Source organism: Sphaerodactylus townsendi, linkage group LG05 (assembly GCF_021028975.2).
Source record: "Sphaerodactylus townsendi isolate TG3544 linkage group LG05, MPM_Stown_v2.3, whole genome shotgun sequence".
NCBI classification, from domain to species: domain Eukaryota; kingdom Metazoa; phylum Chordata; class Lepidosauria; order Squamata; family Sphaerodactylidae; genus Sphaerodactylus; species Sphaerodactylus townsendi.
The window spans coordinates 62317681-62341803 of record NC_059429.1 but is presented as its reverse complement, the minus strand read 5'-3'; the positions used below and the strand labels follow the sequence as shown (position 1 = coordinate 62341803).

Sequence of the window (24123 nt, the reverse complement as noted above, 5' to 3'; positions counted from 1 at the left end):
TATACCTACATCCCTGGAAAAGAGGCTGGCAGCCAGCGAGGGGCAGCGGCGGCTCCCAAGCCATGAATTTGTTTCCCCCCTTTTCTCCCTGGCCCCCACACTGGTTTGATTGTCTTCTTTAGAATGGGCCTTGGTGGGCTACCCGCTCAGTGTGGAGGCAGAGTACCTGTGCAAAGGTTTCACAGAGGGCTTTTAGATTTGTGGGTGAATGGCAGGCTACTAGCGTGCCCAATCTGAAATCGGCCAGGGAATTCCCCGATGTGGTGAGGGAAAAATTTAGAAGGAGTATGCAGCAGGCAGGATTGTGGGTCCTTTCCCCTCGCCTCCGCTACCCTCTCTGTGGGTTTCGCCCATAGGAGTGATTCCCAAAAAGTCCCTGGGTGAATTTTGCATGATTCAGCACCTCTTTTACCCTAGGGGGGGTTCAGTTAATGACCACATTGACTTTGCTTTATGCTCGGTTCGGTACGCCACGTTGGATGATGCCGTCCAACTCATCAGGGCGGCTGGTCATTCGGCCCTATTGGCGAAGTGCGATATCCATTCAGCCTTCTGCATTTTGCCTTTTTACCCTGGGGATTTCAATTTACTGGGTTTCAAGTTTGCAGGGGCATGGTACTTCAACAAGGCCATGCCAATGGGGTGCTCAGTGGCATGCACCGTGTTTGAGGTTTGTGCGAGGACCGGTGGGTTTGGCTTCGCTTTTTGACTTACTATAATGGGGTTACCCTTTGGCAAACCCCTTTTCACCTGGAGAGAGAATTTCAGGTCCATACGGATGCCACGGGGGGCATGGGCTTTGGTGTTTACTTCAACGGTCGCTGGTCTTGGAGGCTTTGGCCTTCCTCCTGGTCATCTTCCGGTATCCTGAGGGACATGACTTTCCTGGAATTGTTCCCATTGCTGGTCGCGGTTCATCTCTGGAGGGACAGTTTTTGGGACCATTCTGTTCGCTTCTGGTGCGATAATCAGGCAGTTGTTAGAGTTGTTAACAGGCAGTCTAGCCGCTTGAGCAGGGTCATGCGGTTAGTGAGACAGCTGGTACTTTTATGCCTAAGGGGTAACATTTCCTTTCAAGCCATTTTTATCCCAGGAGCAGAGAATAACATTGCTGATGCCTTGTCTCACCGCCAGGTGGATCGCTTCCATGCCCTGGGCACAGAGGCCGCCCTGCATCCGGAGACCTTTCCAGAGCAGCTGTGGAGCCTTGGCAATGGTTCATAGTGGAGGGATTTCTACAGTCCCTCGCTCTAGCCACACGCCAAGCATATGAGGGGGCGTTTGCCTCCTTCCTGGACTTCACTACTCAGGAGGGCCTGACCCCAGGGCAGGCGATTCACTGAAGTAATCAGTAATTACTTTCAATAAAAGGGCTGCGGCCCATTTTAATTCCAAGACATGTCCTGTGGTTATTCACCAGATGGAACCTCTGCACATCTGGGTGCAAAATGTCTTGAGGACTGAAACAGAAGTGTTTGGGAAAGGAATTCCACAGTTCCCCCCTTCCCAAATGTTTGCAAAATGTTCTATTTCAGCCCATAATGTTTTCATCTGAAAACGCTTAACTAGTGATCTTTTCTCCCCAAGATGTTTTCAAGATGTTTCCTGCTTGTAGTGCTTGCTGCTTGTATTTTTCCTGCCCAAGTTTAAAGCTCTCACTTTTGGTTTATCCACTGCTTGTACCCATCATTTTCTGCCTCTTCAGGATACTGTGTGCTGTTCACCGTTTCATTAATGTTTCCCATAGACATTTTCTCAGCTGGCATCACAACTGCCTGCTATTTCAGTGAGTTACGTACATGAATAAACTCAGTATTACCTGCCAATTATGGGAACATGTCTTTTTTTGTGTATGAGCTATCTTCGAAGCTATGGAGACACAATATGAGACTCAGTTATATGTGTAGATCTTGAATCTCCCTACCTCTGTAGTCTCGAAGATACATCCCAGAGATTTAAAAAAAGGAAAGATCAATTGTTGCTTGAAACACTTTATTTTTCCACACTATGTGGACAAAAAAGCCAAAATGGTTCTTTTCATAATGTTTGCAAGATGTTTTGTGTTGTGCGTAAAAAGCCATTGAAAGTTTTCTGCTAATGGAATGTGGGATCTTAACTAATTTTCCATCCTGCTGCAGAACTCTGATTGTCCCTCATGCTGATAGGAGCCACAACATTTCAGGAGAATTTTGGACGGTGATAGGAGGAAGCAGGAAGTATGACTCCCGGTTACTGAAATGTCTTCTGTCAGTGCTGTAAATTACTGCTGAATCCAAGCCCATGGAAGGTACTAAACAGGGATTTTTTATCTTCTAGTCAGCTCTCTTCTGCTTTTGAATGAAAGGCCTTGAAACTGGACAAATATTTCCACATTTTTTATCCATTACTTGCATTTCCCAGCTAAAACATCATGCCTGTGGAGTTTACTTCTTATTTTAATCCAAACCACATTGCTTTAATTGATCAGCCAAGCCATTATGATTAGTTCTTTTCTCCTCTAAAAGTCAGGTAAATTTAAATTTACCCCCCAACCCCCAAAACATTTCAGAAGAGATGGATTAAAGCAATATGAAATACTCTGTGTTTGTGTGTATGTTTTTAAACCACATCCTCTGTCTTTCCTGCTTAAATCTAATAAAATTGTTGTAATTACACAGATTTTCTCTTCATCAAAAACACTTGAACAAAACAAAACATTCTGAAGCTCTTGTGAGGAACTCAGGAAATTTATTGTTTCGGACCATCATTTGCTTCCAGTCCTTTCTGGGGGATGTTTTGTTCCAGGTTGGTGGAACTCCTTTAATAATTGTCCTCCAAAGCTTCTGATACAAGGTCAGCTCTGCTTTGTGTTGGAGTGGGAAATATTAACAAGTGTGACTAAACCATTTCCTTGCTGTCCACTTCAATTTCCACTTTTTTTTAAAGCAAGCATAGAAGTTGAAGACCATAAATGTTCATGGGGATTTTAACCTGTTAGATGGCACATTAGCATGGTTTTTTATAAGGCAAAAAGCTTAACACGTTTAATAACATGGATTAAAACAGTCAATTGAAAAGAAGGTGGCTAACCTTCATCAAAGCAAAGCAAAAAAAACCCCTCAATTTGCAAGTATTGGTTGGATTAGACCTTTTCTTTATAGACTGTTTTAAGTGTTTGCTATTTCAAGGTAATCTATTTTAAAGCACATCTGGTTAACATCTTCTTTTAAGAAATTTCACATCCTAACCATATATCTTACATGTTATAATCTTTTGGCCCAACCATTATTTTTTCTTTTTTGTCTTGTTCTTTTGCATTGTACTACATTTATCAGGCAAAAAAAAAGGATGCATGTCAGATCTGTGGTGCTTTAGGAGGAGCTGTTTAACCCTTTCCATTCATGCCATGTCTCTGGTCTACGTTGAGGAAAGGGTAGCTAGATGTTGCAACAAACAAGCTGCTCTTAGCTCAGTGGGGGAAAATACCATTACAATAGGGTAGGGTTGCCAAGTCCTCCCTGGCCACCAGAAGGTGATTAGGAGGTAGGGGTGCCAGAACCAGGTTGGGAAACTCCTGAAGATTTGGGGATGGAAGAGAACAGGGACCTCAAAAGGGTACACTGCCATAGACTCCACCCTCCAAGGCATCCATTTTCTCCAGGGAAACTGATCTCTATAATCCAGAGATGAGGTGCAATTCGTGGGATCCCCAGATTCCACCTGGAGGCTGGCATCCCTAGCTAATAGCTTCATGAGGCAGGAATGCTTTAGATCACATAAATATCCTTACCCTGAGAACTACTACTCCAATCAGATGAGATGCTGGAAGATCTGTAATTAGATCTTCCTTGCATTTTAAAAGGTTAATGGCTGCTTCTGAAGGACTCCAGTTTGGATTAAGGCCTCAGCATGTGGGAAAAGGTACATGTGTGGAAACCCTCTAGCTCTTATTGAAACCAACTTCCCTGTCCTTATTAGCCCTAGATTTGTTTTTTTAAAAATGACGAACCCCTAAAATAGCATCAGAAGTAGGAGTACAGGGTGAAAACATGAAAGAATAAAAAGATTAGATCTCTTCCAAACCAGGATCCTGAGTGTAGAATCTACTATTAGTTGTTTAAACAATTCTGGGAAAGACCAATCACAGGTCTTCAAATGTCTTAACTGATGAGGGCTGACACTTGTCCACAGGATCCCTGTTGACCCTAGTTACTGAAATCATGTAAGGATCACATCAGTGAGGCCCTGAGGCCCTGATCACTGACTTAGGGCATCTATCTTGAATCACTAAAACAGGTGGTCATCTGCCCACTACTTAAGAAAGCTTCACTAGAGAAAAATTACATATCCAACTGTCATTCTAATTAGCTGCCCCTCAGCAGTGGCAACAATTCCAGGTCTTCCTGGATGAGTTTTCTGCGGTAGGCCAGTTTCAGTCTGGCTTCAGGCTAGGCTGTGGGATGAGACTGGTAGCTTTACTTGATAATCTCTATTTCAGTGTGGGCAAGGGCCATACCTCTCCATATCAGCAGCACCGGACAATGTGGATGAAGTCATCTTGATGAGGCTTTGGCAGTAGAAGTAGGTATTAAAATTTCTGCTTTGGATTGGCTTAAATGGTTCTTTAGGGGCTGATCCTAGTACTCGTCATGGGGTTCCTCAGGTCTCAATCTTATCCTCCATTCTGTTCAAACTCTATGTAAAGCCCTTAGAAGATATATTTGTGGATTTTGAGCAGGCTGTCATCAACATGCTTATGACACGCAAATCTGTATTTCTTTATCCCAACCACTTAATAATGCTGAGAAATCCTGAACCATTGCCTTACTGTTGTGGTTTAAAGGGTGAACAAATTAATCCTGACACCACAAGGTAATGCTGTAAGGAATATACCATACCATTTCCTGCAGGCTCTTTCAGCACTTTCCCAGGTCGCATTTCTAATCAGACTCAATATGTAGCAGTGCTTGTCTCTGAGTGTCCAACCAGAAGGACATTTCATGGACTGCTAAGAACAAGGGAGGGGAGAACAAACCAAAGAAAGAAAGATTATAAATCACTGAAAATTATCTTGTTTGAGATTTATTCCCATAGAAATGTATCATTGCTTTTTCAAAAAAGAACATAAAGGGGGCAAATATTATTTTATTAATTGTTTTCCACTTTATGCCTAATAAAGGTTTTGGATTTGGAATTGTTTTCCAGACCACATTTTAAGATGTGTGAGGTAGGAAGCAGCTTGCAGGTTTGGCAACACTGAACATTCAGCTTGGCTCACACATGTCTATTTAATTCATTTTATTTTATTTTATTTTATTTTATTTTATGATTTTACATTTTATGTTTTCATTACTACTGATTGTTTCCTGATTGCTTACTAGACCTATATGACAATCATTAAGTGCTGTACCTTATGATTAAGTGCTGTACCTTATGATTCTTGACAAATGTATTTTTCTTTTATGTACACTGAGAGCATATGCACCGGAGACAAATTCCTTGTGTGTCCAATCACACTTGGCCAATGAAGATTCTATTCTATTCTATTCTATTCTATTCTATTCTATTCTATTCTATTCTATTCTATTCTATTCTATTCTAATTCTTCAAAACCATTCAGCTAAACATCCCATGCCTGGACTTAACAGTTTAATGCACAAACCACCCATATCTGAGCCATTTCTAGAATTAAGATTTGAGACACGCTGCCATAGAGACAATCCAGGTTGCCTTTATGCCTTCACAAGGAGATACTTCTTTTTTATTTCCTGCAACGCATGCGTAGCTGTGAAGGTCATGCTGATTATCCCACAATCCAATGGGCTGCACCTGTGTAGCTGTGCATGTTCAACACACTAAATTAAAAAGAAAAAGAAAAAGGGACCTCCCTGCAATCGCCTGGCAATAACGAATGTGTTGCTGTAGATCTATATGGCAGCCATACTCACTGTCATGGGGAGAAAACATGCTTGGGGAACTTTGTAAACCGTTGGGCACTCAAGGAACCTACTGATAACGTGCTGGGTGACCAGCACAGAATGGCAGGTAGATTTTCCATGACATGGAGGGAACCTAAGCATCTCCTGCCTACTGTGTTCATGAAGGAGTGCCTCCAACCTGGGATTGTGCAAAAGAATCGCTGGTTGACGGGAATAAAATGGGCCAAACTTGTTTTGGGAAAGGAACCTGTGTGAAGTTCCCCCCAAAACAGTTTTTGCAGATGTTACATTTGGCCTGTGTAGAATCCACTATTGTTATCCAGGCAACTATGTCACTGTTTAATTCTCTTTCTATAATAGTATCATTTTTTCTGACATGGTTCTCTCAATGTTTGAATAGAGAATAAAATTTAGCAGTCATTGGAGCAAAGCACTGTGAAAATTTGAATAAACAGCAACTCCTATTCATTGGTACTGGATAACAATCTAGTACTGTAATTGGTTATTTCTTAGCTCTAGTTCACTATGCTAAGATTCTCAAACTTTGTTCCAATGTAATTCAGCACTGTTCATTTCCTTGTGAACTTTTGATTTAATACAGCCATTTTGTAAAGAGGAACGAGTGAACTGGAAGGTTAAGATTAGTTTAAAACCTTAAATCAGCTTTTTAGATGAGAAATGGAGTGGACAATGTTGAACACAGTTTTGCTAGCTAGTTAAAATTTTATAGTCAGGATGCCAGAATTCTTAATTAAACCCCCTTCTGCTTTGCTCACAGTCAAGTTATATTTTGATTTGTCAGATTGGGGAGCTGGTATACTCATGCCCCACAACAGCCCTTGAGATAGAAAGTTGTCTTGAGAAATTTTCTGAGAGAAAAAACAATGTAGTGTGCTTTTGTTTCTGGCAAATGAAATGAAAAATTGTGACTTGAAAGCCTGGGGACATTAGTGTTGGGACTACAGCTGCAACATCTGCAGAAATCTATTCCAGATGTCCTCCATCCATGATCAAGAAAAATGAGGGAGAAAGCAACCTTCTTCAATAGAGGCTTAGAGAAAATCATAGATTCTGATGCAGAAGCCATAAAGCCCAGAGAAACCAAATAAAACTTAGCAAAATGACACAGGTACAGAAGGCCCAAGAATACCACTTGTTAGCATGACACAGAGTTGTGTTTGAATAACTTTAAACAGTGAATGTTACTGTTGGCTTTGAGTAAACAATACTCTATTTAAAGCCAACCTCATAGAGTTGTTATCCATGCTATGCTTTGGGGAAATGGTGAGGAAGAAAATAAATGGTTTTAAAGTAAAAAATAAATGAAATAATTATATAAACATCTCAAACAGAAGGAATGAGTGTCTTCCCTGTTGCAATATTGCTATTCTTTCTATCTGTTTTATCCAATTCCATAGAACTTTCTCAGAAAGAGGACATGAGATTAGGGTTGAAATAATTAAATAAATTGTGCACCATGTTTAACAGATTAATGCCTTGATTTCAGATTAACAACTGAGTTCTGATTAATTGAGGGTTCATCTTTTGTCTCCAAAAGGTGCAAGAAAATTGGTTGGGAGACTCTGAGCCACTAACTGTAGATGGTCCTTAAAACATTCTGCTGAGGATTTACAGCCTTTATATAATTTTAAACATAGTTGTGTAGAAGATCATGATTTATAATATGCATTACACTTTTGAGGATATATATCTTTCTTTCCCTCTTTGGGTCCTCACTGGGGAGAAAGGTAGAGTATAAATAAAGCAAATAAATAAATACAATAAATGAAGTCAATATCTCAGCATGGTCAGAAATGCTGAATTGGGATGTTAATGTTGGCTCTACTTCTGAATGAGCTCGCAGCTCTGGTTGAGGAGCGTCCCCTCTCTGTGATCCACTTTGGTGGTGGAGGGAGCTGTCAAACTGCAGCTGACTTATAGCAATCACATAGGTTTTTCAAGGTAAGAGATGAACAAAGGTGGTTTGCCATTGCCTGCCTCTGTGAAGTGGCCCTGGACTTCCTCGGTGGATTCCTATCCAAACACTAATCAGGGCTAACCCTTCTAAGATATGATGAGAGCAGGTTAGTCTGGAACGTAACTCCTAGTCAGGAGTTACGTTCTTTGCATACTACTTATTAGGAGGGCTTAGAACATAAAAATAATAAGCACATAATGGTTGAATATCCCTCAGAACTGTAAGTTCAAAGCTCATTCAGGTACACATGGGATAGTTGCATTTTATCAGTGTGAATCCAAAACTTGGTAATCTTAGTAGTAAGGTTAGAGAAGTATAATTTGGCAAATTGATGATTTAGGGGAGGTTTTGATGTTGAAAAAGACACTTAAAATATATATTTATTTTATTTGACTTTTACTCTGCACCTTTCCCAGCTAGGACTGAGAAGGGCAGAATGGGAAGGGAACCTCTCACAAACTTCTGTACTCCTTTTGATTTTTTTAGGTGGATGAGTGCTGTGAACAGGCACAAAACCATAGCAAGTGCGAAGGTACGTTTCTCCTCCTGTATTCTCAGAGTGGTAACAGGAAATATTACCATCACCCTGAATTAACTCTATTTGGTTCATGACATCTCATAGCCAAATTTGATTGGCTGCATATAACCCTTGGTCAACTGTGATGACATCATTGTTATGAAAATAGAAACAAATACAGGACCAAAGCAGCATATTGGGAAAGTTGCAAAGCATATTCAGAGTTCAAGATGAACATGATGTGTTTCATCAAGTTTTTTGCTCCATTGCAATGTCCTCCCTTATGCTGAAAACGTGTGCTTCTCAACATTGTTCAGAACTATTATAGCCATAAATATGCTTTTGGTTCACCTGGACTGTTCATAATATTTCCTAAAATGATGTGGGGATATTGGTATTCTAAGCATGCACTATCATTAATAATATCAAAATAAATGTATGTTCCTCATCATTGCATTATGTATTGGAAGGATAGGCTCTGCATTGGCAGGTAGATGTACTGGAAGAACATCTAGTACATTATTTTCATTACTCTAATTCATTCACAAATCTTCCATTTCCTCTCATTACAACTTTTCTAAGCCGTTAATTCACCCAGAAAGGCAATGATATTAATAATTTTATGGTGACTTATCTTGCAACATCAGCAAAAAACCGAAGTGTTATTAATAGGATATATTTTAATTCTTACTTAGTTGAGAAGGCTGAAGAAAATCCATTATTTAATAACATTTATTCCTATGGAGGAGCATTACTTTGCTTCTGATAAAGAAAATATGGTGAAAATGTGTTGGCTACATTTTTTGTGCCGTCAGTCACAGCTAACTTATAGTGGCCCCAAAGGATCTTCAAGGCAACTGATGTTCAGAGGTGGTTTGCCATTGCCTGCCTCTGCGTACTGACCCTGGTATTTCACTGTAAAAAGTAGATGAATAAAGTTTGTTTGGCCTAGTGATTCCGTGCACATGTCGTTTTTCCTTTTGTTTTGTTTTGAACAAAGCTATGGGAACATAAATATGTGCATACTGCAGCTTCTCTAGTTGTATTGCCATAGTTTCATACACAGTCGCCTCAAAACAAAAAAAAAGGAAAAATGACATGTGCATTGCTAGGCTACATTGCTAGGCTTTATTGATCTACTTTTCACAGCAAAATTAAACCGATGAGCTGCAGGCAGAGGAAACTTCTATGGGGAACCTCCACGGAGAATCTCCTGCAGCACACAAAATGGTGGGCATGAGAGGTGGAAATGAAAGTAAAATGTTTGGGTGGGAGAAATAAAGAGAGAGAAATAAAGCATTTCCTGCTGGTAGTAGTCATTCAGCAGGTAGGAAACATTCCTGGGTTGGGGGGGGGATCTTTAATTTAGCAATTTTTGAAAAATCCGGGTTGAGAGGAATATAACAGACTGAACTCATTTTGGGGAAGAGAGATGTGTCAAACTCTTCCACAAAACACTATTTATGATGTCCTAAAGACGTTATATTTGTGCTGTGTGGAATCCACCTTTCTGCAGTTAGTGGAATAACTGCATTTTCCATCTACTATAGCAATAAAATCATGTTTTCCAGATTGTGGCGTATACTAAGGTAAATTAAAGAATGTTTACAGTAATTTAAACTCAGCTCTAAGGTTGACTACCTACTTATAATTTGCTTGCTGATTATGTCTGAAACTGCTAAACTTGGTGTGTATGTGTAATCTATACATACCATCTCAGAGCTTTGTTCAGTTGCTCGATACTTTCTTTTAGATTTATCATCAGTGTGAACTCGAAAATCAGTGTGCCCATGGTCAAGCAAGTGTTCAGTTTGAGAATCATCTCTCCTGGGAGAAGAACTATTATGATGATGATCAGTATTGACCATATGTTCTTCTTGGTGGAGATTTCTTCTTTTGCTTGCCATAAGTAAATGATCAGGAGACCATGGTCTTTCTGAATATTTGCTAGTTTTCTCTAATATTTCCATAGCATCATCAGTTTGGGAGGATGAAGAAGAATCACATCCACCTAATTATTAAATAGGAACATAAAAAGAAACAACCTTGAAGCACTGATGAGCAACTTTAATTACAACCATGCTTTGAGTATGGGAATACTGCCTGGTGAAGATAATGGAAGTCCCTAAAGCTTTTGCAACCAATTATCTTCTGTTTCTATGGCTCCTTGTATAAAATATTTTAGCAATACAGGAAAAGTTAATTTTCCACTTTGGAAAGCGGCTGAGAACCCTTCCTGAACAACTCAAGACATGCCTGCTTCACGGTGGTCTGTAGTCTTTGCAGTCCAAGGTCAAATCTAAAATAGACCACAAATTAGATTAATGTTGCGATCTCAGCTTAATCTTCAGAGAACTCATTTCTGAAAGGGCCCCTAGCCAGATGCTGCAGACAAAAACACAAAATGACAATGCTGTTTTCCCTGCCAGGATAGTGTCTTGCTTTCAAATTTGCTACTGCAATGTCAGCTCAGGTTACACTTCCCACTTTGGGAACTTCCAAGGGCAAAACCAGAAAAAAGAGGACTGGAAAGTTAGTTGTGAGGGAAATCTACACTTTCTAAATGCCTTGTTTAGCAAGCAACATTTTAAAAGAGAGAGAGAATATGAAGGCAGGTGGATGAGAAAGGCACATGTAAAGTTATCTGATGGCCACAGGGTGTCACTCTTGACCCAAATTTCAGTCAGTACATGCCATTGTCAAAGGCAACTGGAAAGTTGGTTTAGTGTCAAAATCATTCGGTGATGTGTATCTGATATCATAAAACAGTGAGTAGCTTAGCATATGAATTTATAAACTTTTTAGAAGATATAGATAATATAATCTTCTCAAAAGGGTAATAAGATTTAGCTGATAATAATGGTGTTCACCACCTAAAATATGTAACAAAGGAAGATATGTAAAAGGAAGAACATATTGGCCCTGGGTACTATTTAACCTCAGGCAACTTGGGCATCTGCTCCTGCTGCTGCCCTCCCTTCTTGACTCAGTTATATGTGATCTCTATTAGCAGAAACATCTGGATCAATCACCTTAAAAATTCTTTCATTGAAACTACACCTGGGATCATGCAGGACAGGACGGGAAGTTACTTTATGCATGGAACTCAGGTGGTGTAAAACTGATAGAATAATTGCTACTCAATCTATTGTTTAAAGAATACAGTATGTATAGCAGGAAGATTTTAAAGAACAGAATGGAAAAATGTCAAGGGTTGGTTAGGTAAAATCGAATAAGAAAGCAGAAACAAGGAAAATGAAAAATTATATATTAAGCCAAAGACTGAAAAATTCTACCATAGCTGTGTAAGAGAAGAGGTAGCAGAGCAACATACACTGTTTTCAAATAAAGATTTTTTTTCATTAAGCTGCAAAGTTTCTTTCCCTAACCAATTTGTCTTAAGAGTACGTGAATCATATTAATCCTCTGGTTAATCATTGAAGGAATTGCCTCCTCTTTGTGTGTTGTGCATTCACATTCCTACCAATATATCAAAAGAACCACGGAATGTCTAATCCTGGAAATCAATACATTTTTTTTTCATTGTTGTTAAAGGACTCTGTGATCCCAAGGGTCAATTGTGGTTAGAAATCTGTTGTTTTATGATTAAGTGAGTTGTGGCCCACTTCAAAAATAAGCAAGATGCAATGCATTTATCCCAGTAAGAACACTCTGCCTTAATTCTGCTTGAGAAATTGCATGGCCTGTTTCAGGAATTAGTGCCAGGCATTCAGAATGAGAACCATTTCAAATGCCAATGCCAATTTTATTTTAGAAAGATTCTAAAACTGTGTAAGATATTCCTGCTTCATTGCTATCAAATATTTATTGACAATATACCTCTTTGACAGTGTTTACTTTTACTTTTTACACCAGAATTTTTACTTCTAACCAGCGTTATTCAAAGAAAGTTGAACTGCAGTTCGTACATCAGGCAAACTCTGATATCTTACAGCTTCATCCAAAGTGTGGGGGGAATCCTCTTCAGGGAGTGGCATGCTGATTATGAGAGGATTCATCCTCCCAGGGGCACTTACCCTCGTGGAGGGATATGAAGGACAACAGGTATATTTAGAATATATAATCCTGTCAAGCAGAGTAACGAGCAGAAATGTGGATTGTGTGGCACGTCAAATTAGAATAGTTATCTCTCAAAAGACCAGCCATTTTACCTCAGAAGTTAATAAAACATAAGGAGAACCTTTCTTAACTGAGAGAGAAAACATATACAGTATATACATTAACGTGCACGGCTCATGGTTTGTTACAGTTTGGTTGCAATGCAATATCTTTTAGTCAGAACACTTTACATAGCATTTGGTTTACATCAGTACACAGAACATCTTTTGACTTAGTCAGTCAGAGCAAGCTAGTCTAGAGAGCAAGTGAGCTAGTAAGTGAGGGAACAGAACACTACCAATGGGTTTTAACTGTCACCTTTAGAATGTTTGTGCAGCTTCCCAGAATTCCCTGTTGCTCCTGCTGCTGCTGCATGCAAACAAAGCTGAATATTCCAACAGGATGATCCTGCCAGAGTGCAACTGCTGCTGCCCTTCCCCCGACACTGGAACATGGCACTGAATGTGATGCCAGTGCCCTGCTCCCACTGGCATAGTGCTGGGGGGGGGGGGCAGGGGAGGAGCCAATATTAGTTGGTTCCCTCCTGGCCTTTGCTGACAATACACTTGCAAGCTGCAGTCTGAACTTAAGCCAGCCTTTTGGCTGGTGTAAGTATGGTGTGGCCCATTGGGGTTTCTTGGCAGCAGGGAGGCTCTTCAACCTCCCCACACTTCCAGGAAGCCTCTTTGGGGGGAAGCAGCCAGACACAGCTACAGTGCCACGGCTAGGAGCTCGACTTGCGAATGGGGCAAAGTAATTGCATTATGGCAAAATCTTCTACACAGGATTTATTTATTTACTTAAAACATTTATAATCCCCCTTTCCGTACAGAGCTCAAGGTGGCTTACAACATAGATAAAACCCATAAAACCCATAATTCCCCCTTCCAAATTTAAAATTACAGTTTAGGACTGCCAGTATATTAATCAAATGTAATTCTAAATAAAAAAGGCTCATGTTTATGTCATGGTCAGGACCAATGCATCTTAACAACAAGAAGACTCACTCTGGACTTTCTCAGTGCTTTTAAAATAGTTTAACTACAGTGTCACCTTCCAATGCAAAAAGATTATTTGCTCTGTGGCAGCCATTTTTAAAAATTCTCCATGGGCAAATAGCACATTGACATTATCTATAGTATCTAACCTTACAGTGAAGTGAATTTTACCATCCACATAAAACATACACGTACTGTTCTCATACACCTCTAATTGTAGGACCATGCTAAATTTTACCTCATTATGTGGTCAGTTACTTTAGCTATTCAGGGACAAACCAAGTAACATGCTGGAAGATCCATGATCAGATGTTCCCAGCATTTTGAAGTGCAAAGTATAGTTGTGTGGAATATCAATTTGGATCAAGGCCACAGTACAAAATATTATCCTTCTCCTATACAGAAACGACAGGTAATTTGTTTGGAAGTAATTTTTTCCATTTGAGAGTACCTACCTACCTACCTACCTACCTACCTACCTACCTACCTACCTACCTACCTACCTACCTACCTACCTACCTACCTACCTACCTACCTACCTACCTAGAGTTTTATCCTGCCCCTTCCCCTGAATGGGGCTCAAAATGCTGACAACATAACTGAATAGTAACAATAATAAAAAAAATTCAATTTGATCCAACTCAGCACATAGCAAACTAACACTCTTGGTATTAACAATTAATAATGTGATGTTAGAATTCACCAAATTACTATATCAGAATGTCTGGTGGAATGACTCTTGTTACATGCTCTGCACAATGCTGACAAGGGCATGACTCTTCTCAGACAAAACATTCCATCAAGTCAGGACTATGATGGACAAGGCCCTCACCCTTATCACTCTCAAACAGATGAACTGAAGGCCAGTCAACACCAAAATCCCATGTGTGACAGACAGAGGTATACGGTCTATAGGAACATGGGGTCACCCATGTCCCCAGGTGAACACCACTGAGTTCCACCACCCACCGTCCTGCTGGCCTGAAGGGAGGTGGGGGAAGGTGGGGCTCAGAGGTGGGTGGCTACGATGCCCACCTGGGCCAAACTGCCCTTGTCCTCCGTGCAGGCCTTCCCAGGTCCACCCCAGGCCCTAGCAGCCTGTACAAAGGCCGGGGGTGGGGGGTGGGGTTCAGTCTGCACAGTGGTCGGGGGCAGGTATCGATGGCAGACAGCCCCACCCCTCGAACCCCACTCCTGGCCTCCATGCAGGCCACCCGAGACCCTCCCCAGGCCCTGCCAGCCTGCATGGAGACTGGGGGGGGGGGGGTTGTTGGTGGTGGGCAGGAAAAATAAAATGCTTCTTGTTCTCCACAGCCAAGAAAAAAATGTCTTGACCCCGTCTTGGGGAAAAAGAACTGCTACTTTAGCATTTTCTGAAAAAAACCTGGGTTGAGCAGAAATAAAATGTCCTAAAGTAGAGTTGGGAGAAAAGCTGTGTGGAATTCTTCTCCAAAATGCTTTTTCCCCACCCTCAAGACATTTTCTTTGAGCTGTGGTTTGTTTTAACCACTTCACCATAGCTCCCAAACAACTGGTCAGTATACCTGGGGTGGTATCTGGCTGGACATTTATTAACAAATACAGCTGGATGTCATCAGTGTGCTGATGAACAACCAGCCTGAAACTTCAGATCAACTTTGCAAGGGGGCTCATGTGGATGTTAAACAACATCTGGGACAGAACTGCCCCTAGTGGGAACCCACATACCCATGAATGGAGTGATGATGTTCTCTCCCCTTGTAAAGTCCTCTGTCCCTGACCTGTAAGAAATTACCTCATCACTGCAAGGCTTCCCATGGATCCCAGTGTCGAGCAGGTGGTAGATCCACTGAATCCACTGAAACAGCAGCCTCAACCTGCCTTGGTCCAGTTATCTCCAGTTATCATCTGAGAGAGTGGTCAGAGCTATGTCTGCCCTGTGGACAGGTCGGAGGTGAGACTGAAATAGCTCCAAGATCAATGCATTCTCCAGGGAAGCCTGGAACTGCTCAGCAGCTGCTCTCTCAATGACCTTATCCAGGAATGGAAGATGGGACACTAGGCAGTAGTTGGATCAAAAGGATCCAAAGATGGTTTTTTAAACAGTCACTTTAATCACTGCTTCTTTCAACCACACCAGGAAGATGCTGGAAACCAGGGACCATTACCAGTGTCAACACTCAGAGGCTTCCATCCCCAATTAGCTGGGCATTGGCAGCACTTCCTGCTTCAAGGCTCTGACTACCACTACCATATACCTGCCAATGGGTAAGATGATGGAACAGGTAGACAATAGTGGTGGCAGTCAGAGATTCAAAGCAGAAACTGCAGACTTCGTGCTTCAACTGTTCCTCCCCTTGGATGTCTGGCTAATTGGGGGCCTGGCAGGAAGAAGGATTGGGGAGAAAATAAAAGGTGACTGGAATTGAGGAAAGGAGATAAATGGAGTTCTATGGGATAAGGAAGGAAGAAAAGAGGGAAAGGGAGAAATTTGGGGTAGGCGGGCAGGTGAGATTTCACTTTACACAGATCTAGCAGATCTGCTTTAAAATTTATATGTATAAGCAACCACATCATGATAATTCATAGGTCATTATTCCAACAAAGTTAGAGTTTTGATCCTTACAGTTGTAAATGTGCTTGCACAGAAAAGTACTGGACTTTACAAGTCCTACTTCTCAATAGGAATACATACAATTGCAATTTTAATCTATAAAATCACATATGAGACAAGAACTGCACATGGTGAATGTTACTTTGGTTACAATCACAAAAGGATGCTTGCTGTGGCAATATGGTAGACCCCACTGATCCCAGGATCATATGCTTACTGTGTTCAAATTGTGGCAATATGGTAGAACCACTGATCACAAGAGTGGTCCTTTCTGAACATGTATTTAAAGATGTGTCTTACCAGAACTTGAATCCAAAATGTTTACAGACAGTTCCCTCTTGGGCCCCAGTACAGCATTTTTAGGCTTATTCAGCATTACTTTTAACAATTCATTGTTTTCTTCAAGACCATCATCCAGAATGACAATCTTCCACATCTTTACGGAAACACCTATTAAAAACACAGCATTTAAATGAGGTTGTGTCATCCTTGAACAGACTTAAGATTGGATTATATTCACTTAGGTTCAATGAGAATGAAAAAACTTCAGTTCAATCAAGACAAAGTAAAAATAACGATAGAGAGAGTGTGTGGGAGGCGGTGTTTTACTATGAGGACTGTTCAGAAATTTGTCTCTTAGCAAGTGCTCTGTAGAAAAGTGAAAACTTCCTTATTTCCGTTGGCTTTTGACAGCATTTGTTATAACAGTTTTGTTATCAGTTATACATTTATCAGTTTTGTTATGTTGTATATTGTTATCAGTTATATATTTTTCCCAGTACTACATGATATTCCAAGTCCTTTAATTTTACTGGCTTTCTTATCATGCTATTTCTCTTGTATTTCATACTTTGTATTTTAATTTTTCTGTTTTTCATTTCTGTTATTTAAAAATATGTTACTGATGTTTATCATCAGAAATATTTATAACCTGTTCTACCACAAATCATAAAACGAAATGCAATAAATAAGTAAACATAACAAAATAAATATAGCACATTTGAGGAATACAGCACATTAGGAAACACTACAGTTAACATGCTGCAGTTACTGCTACAGTCTCATATCTTTCATCCCTAAGCCTATCAGGAAGGTGGCAACAAGTGCAGAAAATGTCCTATAAACAGCCTTTTGGGTAATTTTCTTTATCAGATCTGTTCTATGTCAAACATTCTTTATCATTCAATCGGTAACATATGCTGGGTCATTAACACTTCAAGGCCTAGTTTTTCATTTCACATTAACCCCTTAACATCTGTAAGTCACCTGCTAACATAACTACATCACTGCTAATTTAGAAGTAGGAAGTCATCACTAATCCTCTAGTGAAGCTATTACGTGCTATCATTTCAAGGACCATTAAGGTCTTCAGTAATCCACAGAATCTACATCCCACTGGAATACTGTGCTAGCAGTCCTATTTACATTTAGCAAGATTAAATATAAGTTTTCCAAACTAGATAATTTTCATACAACATTATTTGATTGAGAAAATTATGAAAAGGGGGGAACCATAAGGGAACATCTCATGGGATCCTTCTGGGAAACCCTTAGAATAAAAATAACAGTATCAACAATGCTTAAAATCTTCAACTCCCTTTAGTTTCTCTTGTGTCACAAGAACATCTCTGCACCTGTAGCTATAGCTATAGCCTCTCTAACAGGAGCTGGTCACATTCTGTGAAATAGCATTCAAAACCAAAAAGACGATATTGTCAAATCTTTAAAGCCCAGTTCTAATTTGCTGCTACCACGAAAGAGTCTTATAGCCCAGTTTTCAAAACATAGTGCTGGCACCAGCCCCACTGAACAGAATCTGGCCAGCATTGTGGGAGCAATTTTAGGATTGCAAGATCCTGATAAAGTTTTATTTCCATTTTGGTGGTGGCCAAAAAATTGTAGACCTTTGTGTTAATGATAACTGTACCAAAAACTCTCTATTGATTTGCCAATTTGATTAATTGTTCTATACCGTATTCCATTTCAGAATTGTCTTTGATGAAAATGACAGAACTATGGACTTTACCTTCTGAGCAAACAGTACCACATAAGGTGAAAAATGGTTTATGATGAAACAGTAACCATCCAGACTATGGGGCAGTAACAAGCAAATTACGTAGTTGGCAAGTGCTAAGTTGGTAACAGTAACAATAGTAAGTATGTAATTACTGATTATACCATTTTCAATGAAGTAACACAGCAATTAGCCAGCAGCTTCTATGGAAAAACATTGATTTTGCTGGAAATAAGCAATAAAGGCACACTAGCACTGACACTATTATGTGATGCTAATGACATCGGCATTTGGCACACAGGATTATTTAGATCTCAGCTGTGGATCTGTCAGTAGACAGGTTTTCAGCAATAAAATGTATAAAGTTTTCATTCCTTCATGCACAACAAATCAACTGAAGCACCATTCAAGCTGAGAAGTAAAAATATTAATTCATCAGTAACAAAAAGAAATTAACAAAAAGAGCTGGTGTTGCATACAGGCTCAGAGACTGAGGCCCTTTCCGCACGGGCCATTTACAGCGCCCTAGGGATGGCAAAAACACCGTCCCTAGGGAGCTGAGGTTTTCTGGAAACAGCGGCTTCCAGCCACTGCTGTGCGAATGGCAGCAGCTGGAAGGCACCATCCCCCCCTTTCCCAATCAACGAACCTTCCCTGCGACCTTCTGGCACATCGTCCAAGCCTGGGGACATGCCCCCCCACCGCCCTGCAACTCCAGAGCTGTCGTGCAGGGCAGGGGAGTGTGTCCTGGCCTGGGCGATGTGCCAGAAGGTCACAGGGAAGGTACGTCGATCTCTGCCCCTACCGGTACCGTCCGTGCGAACGGTCCTGGGGGGGTGTGTCGACGTTGTATACGCCGACGCACTCCCCAGCGTGGCCGTGCGGAAACGGCCTGAGTTATGAACCTGGAAGTCCTAAAACAAAATGCACCTAAATAAATTAAGAAAGCCAGCTTCAGCCATCCTACTTGCAATATGAGGAGGCAATGATAGTAACCTATCTTATGGAGTTGTTAATATAATTGCTTTGAACACTTCAAACAATATTTGTACATTTCATATACAGAGAATTATGTATATACATTAAAAAAATTATACATGTGCATATATACTCATACAACCACACTATATATAGTGTTTTTGTAAAAGAAAAAAGTTACTAATACTCACACATAAAGTTGCACCAATTTCCACCACTCCCCTTCCACCTTGCCCTCTGTAGCTTTACACTAGGCTATTCCTGGTAACCCACACACTCTCTCTATCTGAGTGGAGCAAGTTGGCACATCAGGATCAGGATTTCGAGGAGCCAAATCGTTAGAGATAGCACAACAAAAAAACAATCACAGAACCTCTTGCTAAAAGCAAGTTTCCATTCTCATGCAAACGAAGGGTAATTTGAATAAAGCATACATCAGTGTTGAACTGTGGGCTCAGCTTGGTCAGGTCCAGCTTTATACTGATGGCTCTGCCTCTGATGGTCACTTGTACTTTGGAGGTGGACCTGGCTAGGCTGAGCCCACAGTTAAATGCTTGAAGGCAGCAGATGAGACAGGTTCAGCTCGCACTGCTTGTAGCCTCCCAGACCCACATGGATTCTAGAGTTAGGTATATTTTGGGGGTTTAAATAACTCAACAATTTTCAACCCCCCTCAAAAGCTGCTATGTAATTTCTGGGTTTAATACACTAGAACCCCAAAATACCTCTTTTTTTTTGCCCACCCCTAATGTATGGTACTCTTGCTAATTAAACAATTTCAAGAAACGAACTGCAACTAAGGGAGTACATCCATGACAGATATCTCCCTTTTTTTTAAAAATGCTAAAAGTAGCCATGGGACAAATGGAATTATCTAAACTGGGGTTCACAGCAATTTTTTCCATTGAAGCTTTATAAACAGAAGACCATTGCTGTTGCTCTTGGTTATAGAAGTTTTTTTAAAAAAAACACCGCATGGATAATTGCAATCTAAACCTCTAATATGTACAATGTTCAGAAAGCAATTACCTATCCATTTAACTGCCTCATGGATGCTTTATTATAGGAGCCAAAACCGCCACAACCATTCTGAATAAACTGTAATAAAAAAGACTTTAGTTAACAATACTGTAAAGGAAGCAATATAATTTTTAACTTACCAGGATCAAATTGCACTAATCTTGCTGTACTGTGCTTGAAGTCCAAACCAGTTCTTGCTGATATTCCTTGGACCTTAAAAGAAATGACATAATTAAACCCAAGACAGGAGCATCCTTCTTCTATAAGGTCCTACTTGTTTTGGTGGTGGGACTAGTTCTGTGGAATGACTTCCCAGAAGAAATGTACAGAGGTTCTACCTAAGCAATTTTTTTTGAAAAGGATTGTAGGACAGTTTGTGGGGGTTCTGCCAAAGTAAGTTTTTAGTTTGCTACATGATGTCCTTGATATATCTCATGGTTGTTCGATTATATTTTGTATAGTAGTTTTAATTTGTCTAATTTTATGACATCTGAAACATTTTAAAGAGTAGGAAGAAAGGAAATAAATAATATATTTTTTAAAAATGATTTCATTAATCATGTCCCACCCTTATTTCAGTAAATGATGGTTCCACACTATGCCCGGTTCTTTGAAGTTTTATTGGAAGAGAGCCAACAGTTTCACAGACACGATAGCTTGTTTCTACCAGTTGTATTCGGGACCATTTTATCTCTAGGCTGAAGAATAAACAACATTGAGAAAAACAGTATATGAAAACCAAAACATTCTTATAGTTGTAACGGAAATTATTTAATTACAGTGAACAATTTCTGTTAATACGTGTAAATATCTGTCTAGCACTGGCAATGCACCTGTAACCTGCACTGAGGACACTAGACAACATTATTAATTGCAGCCTGAACTGTATATACAATTAAAGTTACTGCACATTGTGCAGGTTTTTAAGAGTCGCCCCCGCCCCCCATCAGCCACCATTCAGACAACCTACCCTGGTTCCAAGATTGACTAGGCCAGGGGCCATATCTTTGCATTTCCTCACCTGCACCAAGAGAGAATCAGCACTGTATGATGGACAGAGTGTTAGTGTAAGATCCGGGAGATCCAGGTTAAAATCTTTACTTTTCCATGGAAACTTTTTGGGCCAACCATACACTTTCAGCCTAGCTTACTTCACAGGGTTATCATTAGGATAAAGTGGAGGAGAGGAGAAAACTGTATGTTGCTTTGTTTTCCTTCACTTGGATGCCCATGGAATTGGACATCCCCACCCAAATTTCAGGAAACTTTGGGCGTTCTTTTGAGGAGAGTCACCAATAGCTGTGCTGCAAATTTGGTTCCACTAGCTCAGGGGTCGGGAACCTTTTCCCCTCAAAGAGCCATTTGGCTCACCCTCCCCCACTCACCCCCCCACTCGCTCGCACGCCCCCCCCTCCACTCCCCGCCCACTTGCTTGCTCGCGCCCCCCGCCCGCTCACCCCCCCCGCGCCTGCAGGGCAGGCGAAGATGGGCCCGGCGGCTCGGCCTGGCCGGCCGCCGGAAGAGCACCCGCCTCGCAACCAGCGGGGCGGGCAGGAGGCGAAGCCCGCGGCGTGGCCTGGCTGGCCGCGGGCGAGTGATGCGCCCGCCCTGCTGCTTGCAGGGCGGGCGAAGATGGGCCTGGCGGCTCGGCCTCGCCGGCCACCGGGAGAGCGCCCGCCTCGCAACCAGCGAGGCGGACAGGAGGCGAAGCCCGCAGCGCAGCCTGGCCGGCCATGGGCAAGTGATGCGCCCACCCTGCTGCTTGCAGGGCGGGTGAAGATGGGCCCGGCAGCGCGGCCTGGCCGGCCACCGGGAGAGCGCCCGCCTCGCAACCAGCGGGGCGGGCAGGAGGCGAAGCCCGCAGCGCAGCCTGGCCGGCCGTGGGCGAGTGATGCGCCCACCCTGCTGCTTGCAGGGCGGGTGAAGATGGGCCCAGCGGCTCGGCCTGGCCGGCCCCCAGGAGAGCACCCGCCTCGCAACCAGGGCGAGCGAGTGATTCGCTCGCCCTGCTGCTTGCAGGGCGGGCGAAGATGGGCCCAGCGGCTCGGCTCATGGAGCCGCAGAACAGCGGCGGAAGAGCCGCATGCGGCTCACGAGCCGCGGGTTCCCGCCCCCTGCACTAGCTGGAAGAACACTCCCACCAGAGCCCCTCCCCCAATTCTGCATCACAATGCAAGTGAAGCAAATCAACAAGTCCTTTCTAAGTGGGAAAATTGGAACCTAGTTTCACACAGTTGGATGCTGTGACGTTATGTGACTTTGCTGCATTGTAGCCTATGAGAAATTTGGGGCGTTTCTGGAGGGGAAGCATTTTTCATGCTAGGCGTGCCAAACCTGCAGGGTGGCTGTGGGGAACTCCCCTGAGAAGACCACCCAAATTTGGTGAACTTTGGTTCAGGGGATCCAATTCTGTGAAAGGATCCCTCTTTGGCTGTAGAATTAGACCACCACCTGAATCAAAGTTCATCAAACTTGGGAGCTCTTTCAGGAGAGTCTCCCAAAGCCACACTGCAAAAAAAAAAATCCACCCAGAAGAACAGTTGGGCAAGTGGGGGATGGCAGGGAAGAGCAACCGAACTTGGAGAAAGAGTAACACACTGTTTAGCTTCATGGGGAAAGCAAAGCAACAGGAAATGTGTTTTTTTCTGCATTCACCTGATCTGCTGTGCACTGGCGTTTGAAGATGTGAAAAATGCTACATAGTAGAAAGTCTACAGTGAAGGGAAGGTGCACTCACTGCAAGGCAGAACAAAAGTGCATAAATGGCCAGAGACTATATTCATATTATGATCTCCCAAGTCAAAGATATACTTGTGAATATGACTGACTTACAATACAGTACAGTTATATCCAAAGTTACTAGATTTTAAACTTTAGAAATTAGTGAGCCTAGATCAAAGGAATTCTGCGTAGGGCAACCTCTGGTGCGGGGTTGAAGTGACTGCAGCTCTCTGTGAAAGACAGACCCAGCTGGGGGGTTATTAGGTTTGAGAGGCCTCTCACATCAGATTGTCATCTCCAGATCATGAAGACTGACTTGAGATCAACCACGTATCTCCTAAAGTCTTCCTTGGGATAAAGGAGTGTTGGAGAGTTCTTTTTTCTGCCTTAGAGTGAAATCTGGGAATGGGAACAACATCTTGGCTAAACCTGGCTGTGGAACCAAAAGGAATTCAGCTGCTTCAAACCAGATTTCTTCTACCTAGATTAATCATTTGTGGATTTACAAAAAGAAGCTATCTCAGAACTGGAGGAGACAAGAAGTATAAAAACTGGCTGTTTGAATTCAAAGGGTGCTCATCAATGACTCATCTTCATAATGGAGAGGAGTGACTAGTGGGGTGCCACAGGGTTATGCCTTGGGCCCAGTGCTATTCAATATTTTTATCAATGACTTAGATGATGGAATAGAGAGCATGCTAATCAAATTTGCATATTTGCAGAATAGGAGGGGTAGCTAATACCCCAGAGGACAGAGTCAGAATTCAAAATGACCTGGACAGATTAGATTGCTGGGCCAAAACAAACAAAATGAATTTCAACAGAGATAAATGTAAGTTACTTCACTTAGGCAGAAAAAATGAAATGCACAGATAAAGGATGGGTGACACCTGGCTTGACAACACTACATGCGAAAGGGATCTGGGAGTCTTAGTAGACCACAAACTGAGTATGAGTCAGAAGTGATATAGAAGCCAAGAAAGCCAATTTGATTCTGGGCTGTATCAATAGGAGTATAGGGTCTAGATCGAGGGATGTAATTGTGCCTCACTATTCTGCATTGGTTAGACCTCACCTGGAATATTGTGTACAATTCTGGGTACTGCAATTCAAGAAGGATATTGACAAGCTGGAATGAGTCCAAAGGAGGGCTACCAAAATGGTAAAAGGTCTGGAGTTGATGCCCTATGAAGAGAGACTTAGGAAACTGGATATATTTAGTTTGATGAAGAGAAGGTTAAGAGCTGACGTGATAGCCATGTTTAGA

General features: G+C 41.7%; 1 protein-coding gene across 10 annotated transcripts in view; it reads right to left on the bottom strand.

Annotated features, from left to right (window-relative positions):
- Positions 1-24123, bottom strand: part of LOC125432449 (FRAS1-related extracellular matrix protein 1-like) — a 189590-nt gene that overhangs the window by 9598 nt on the left and 155869 nt on the right. For 4 of the 10 annotated variants that reach the window (XM_048495969.1, XM_048495970.1, XM_048495971.1 and 1 more), the window contains 5 exons: positions 20704-20833; positions 20276-20348; positions 16424-16573; positions 10126-10424; positions 4878-4987 (listed from right to left, as the gene is read on the bottom strand). In XM_048495969.1, the coding sequence (XP_048351926.1) occupies positions 4878-4987; positions 10126-10424; positions 16424-16573; positions 20276-20348; positions 20704-20833 (762 nt within the window). Of the gene's footprint in view, positions 1-2066; positions 2971-4877; positions 4988-10125; positions 10425-16423; positions 16574-20275; positions 20349-20701; positions 20834-24123 lie in introns of those variants that run through there. The other 6 variants (XM_048495972.1, XM_048495967.1, XM_048495973.1 and 3 more) reach the window with 5 other exon arrangements.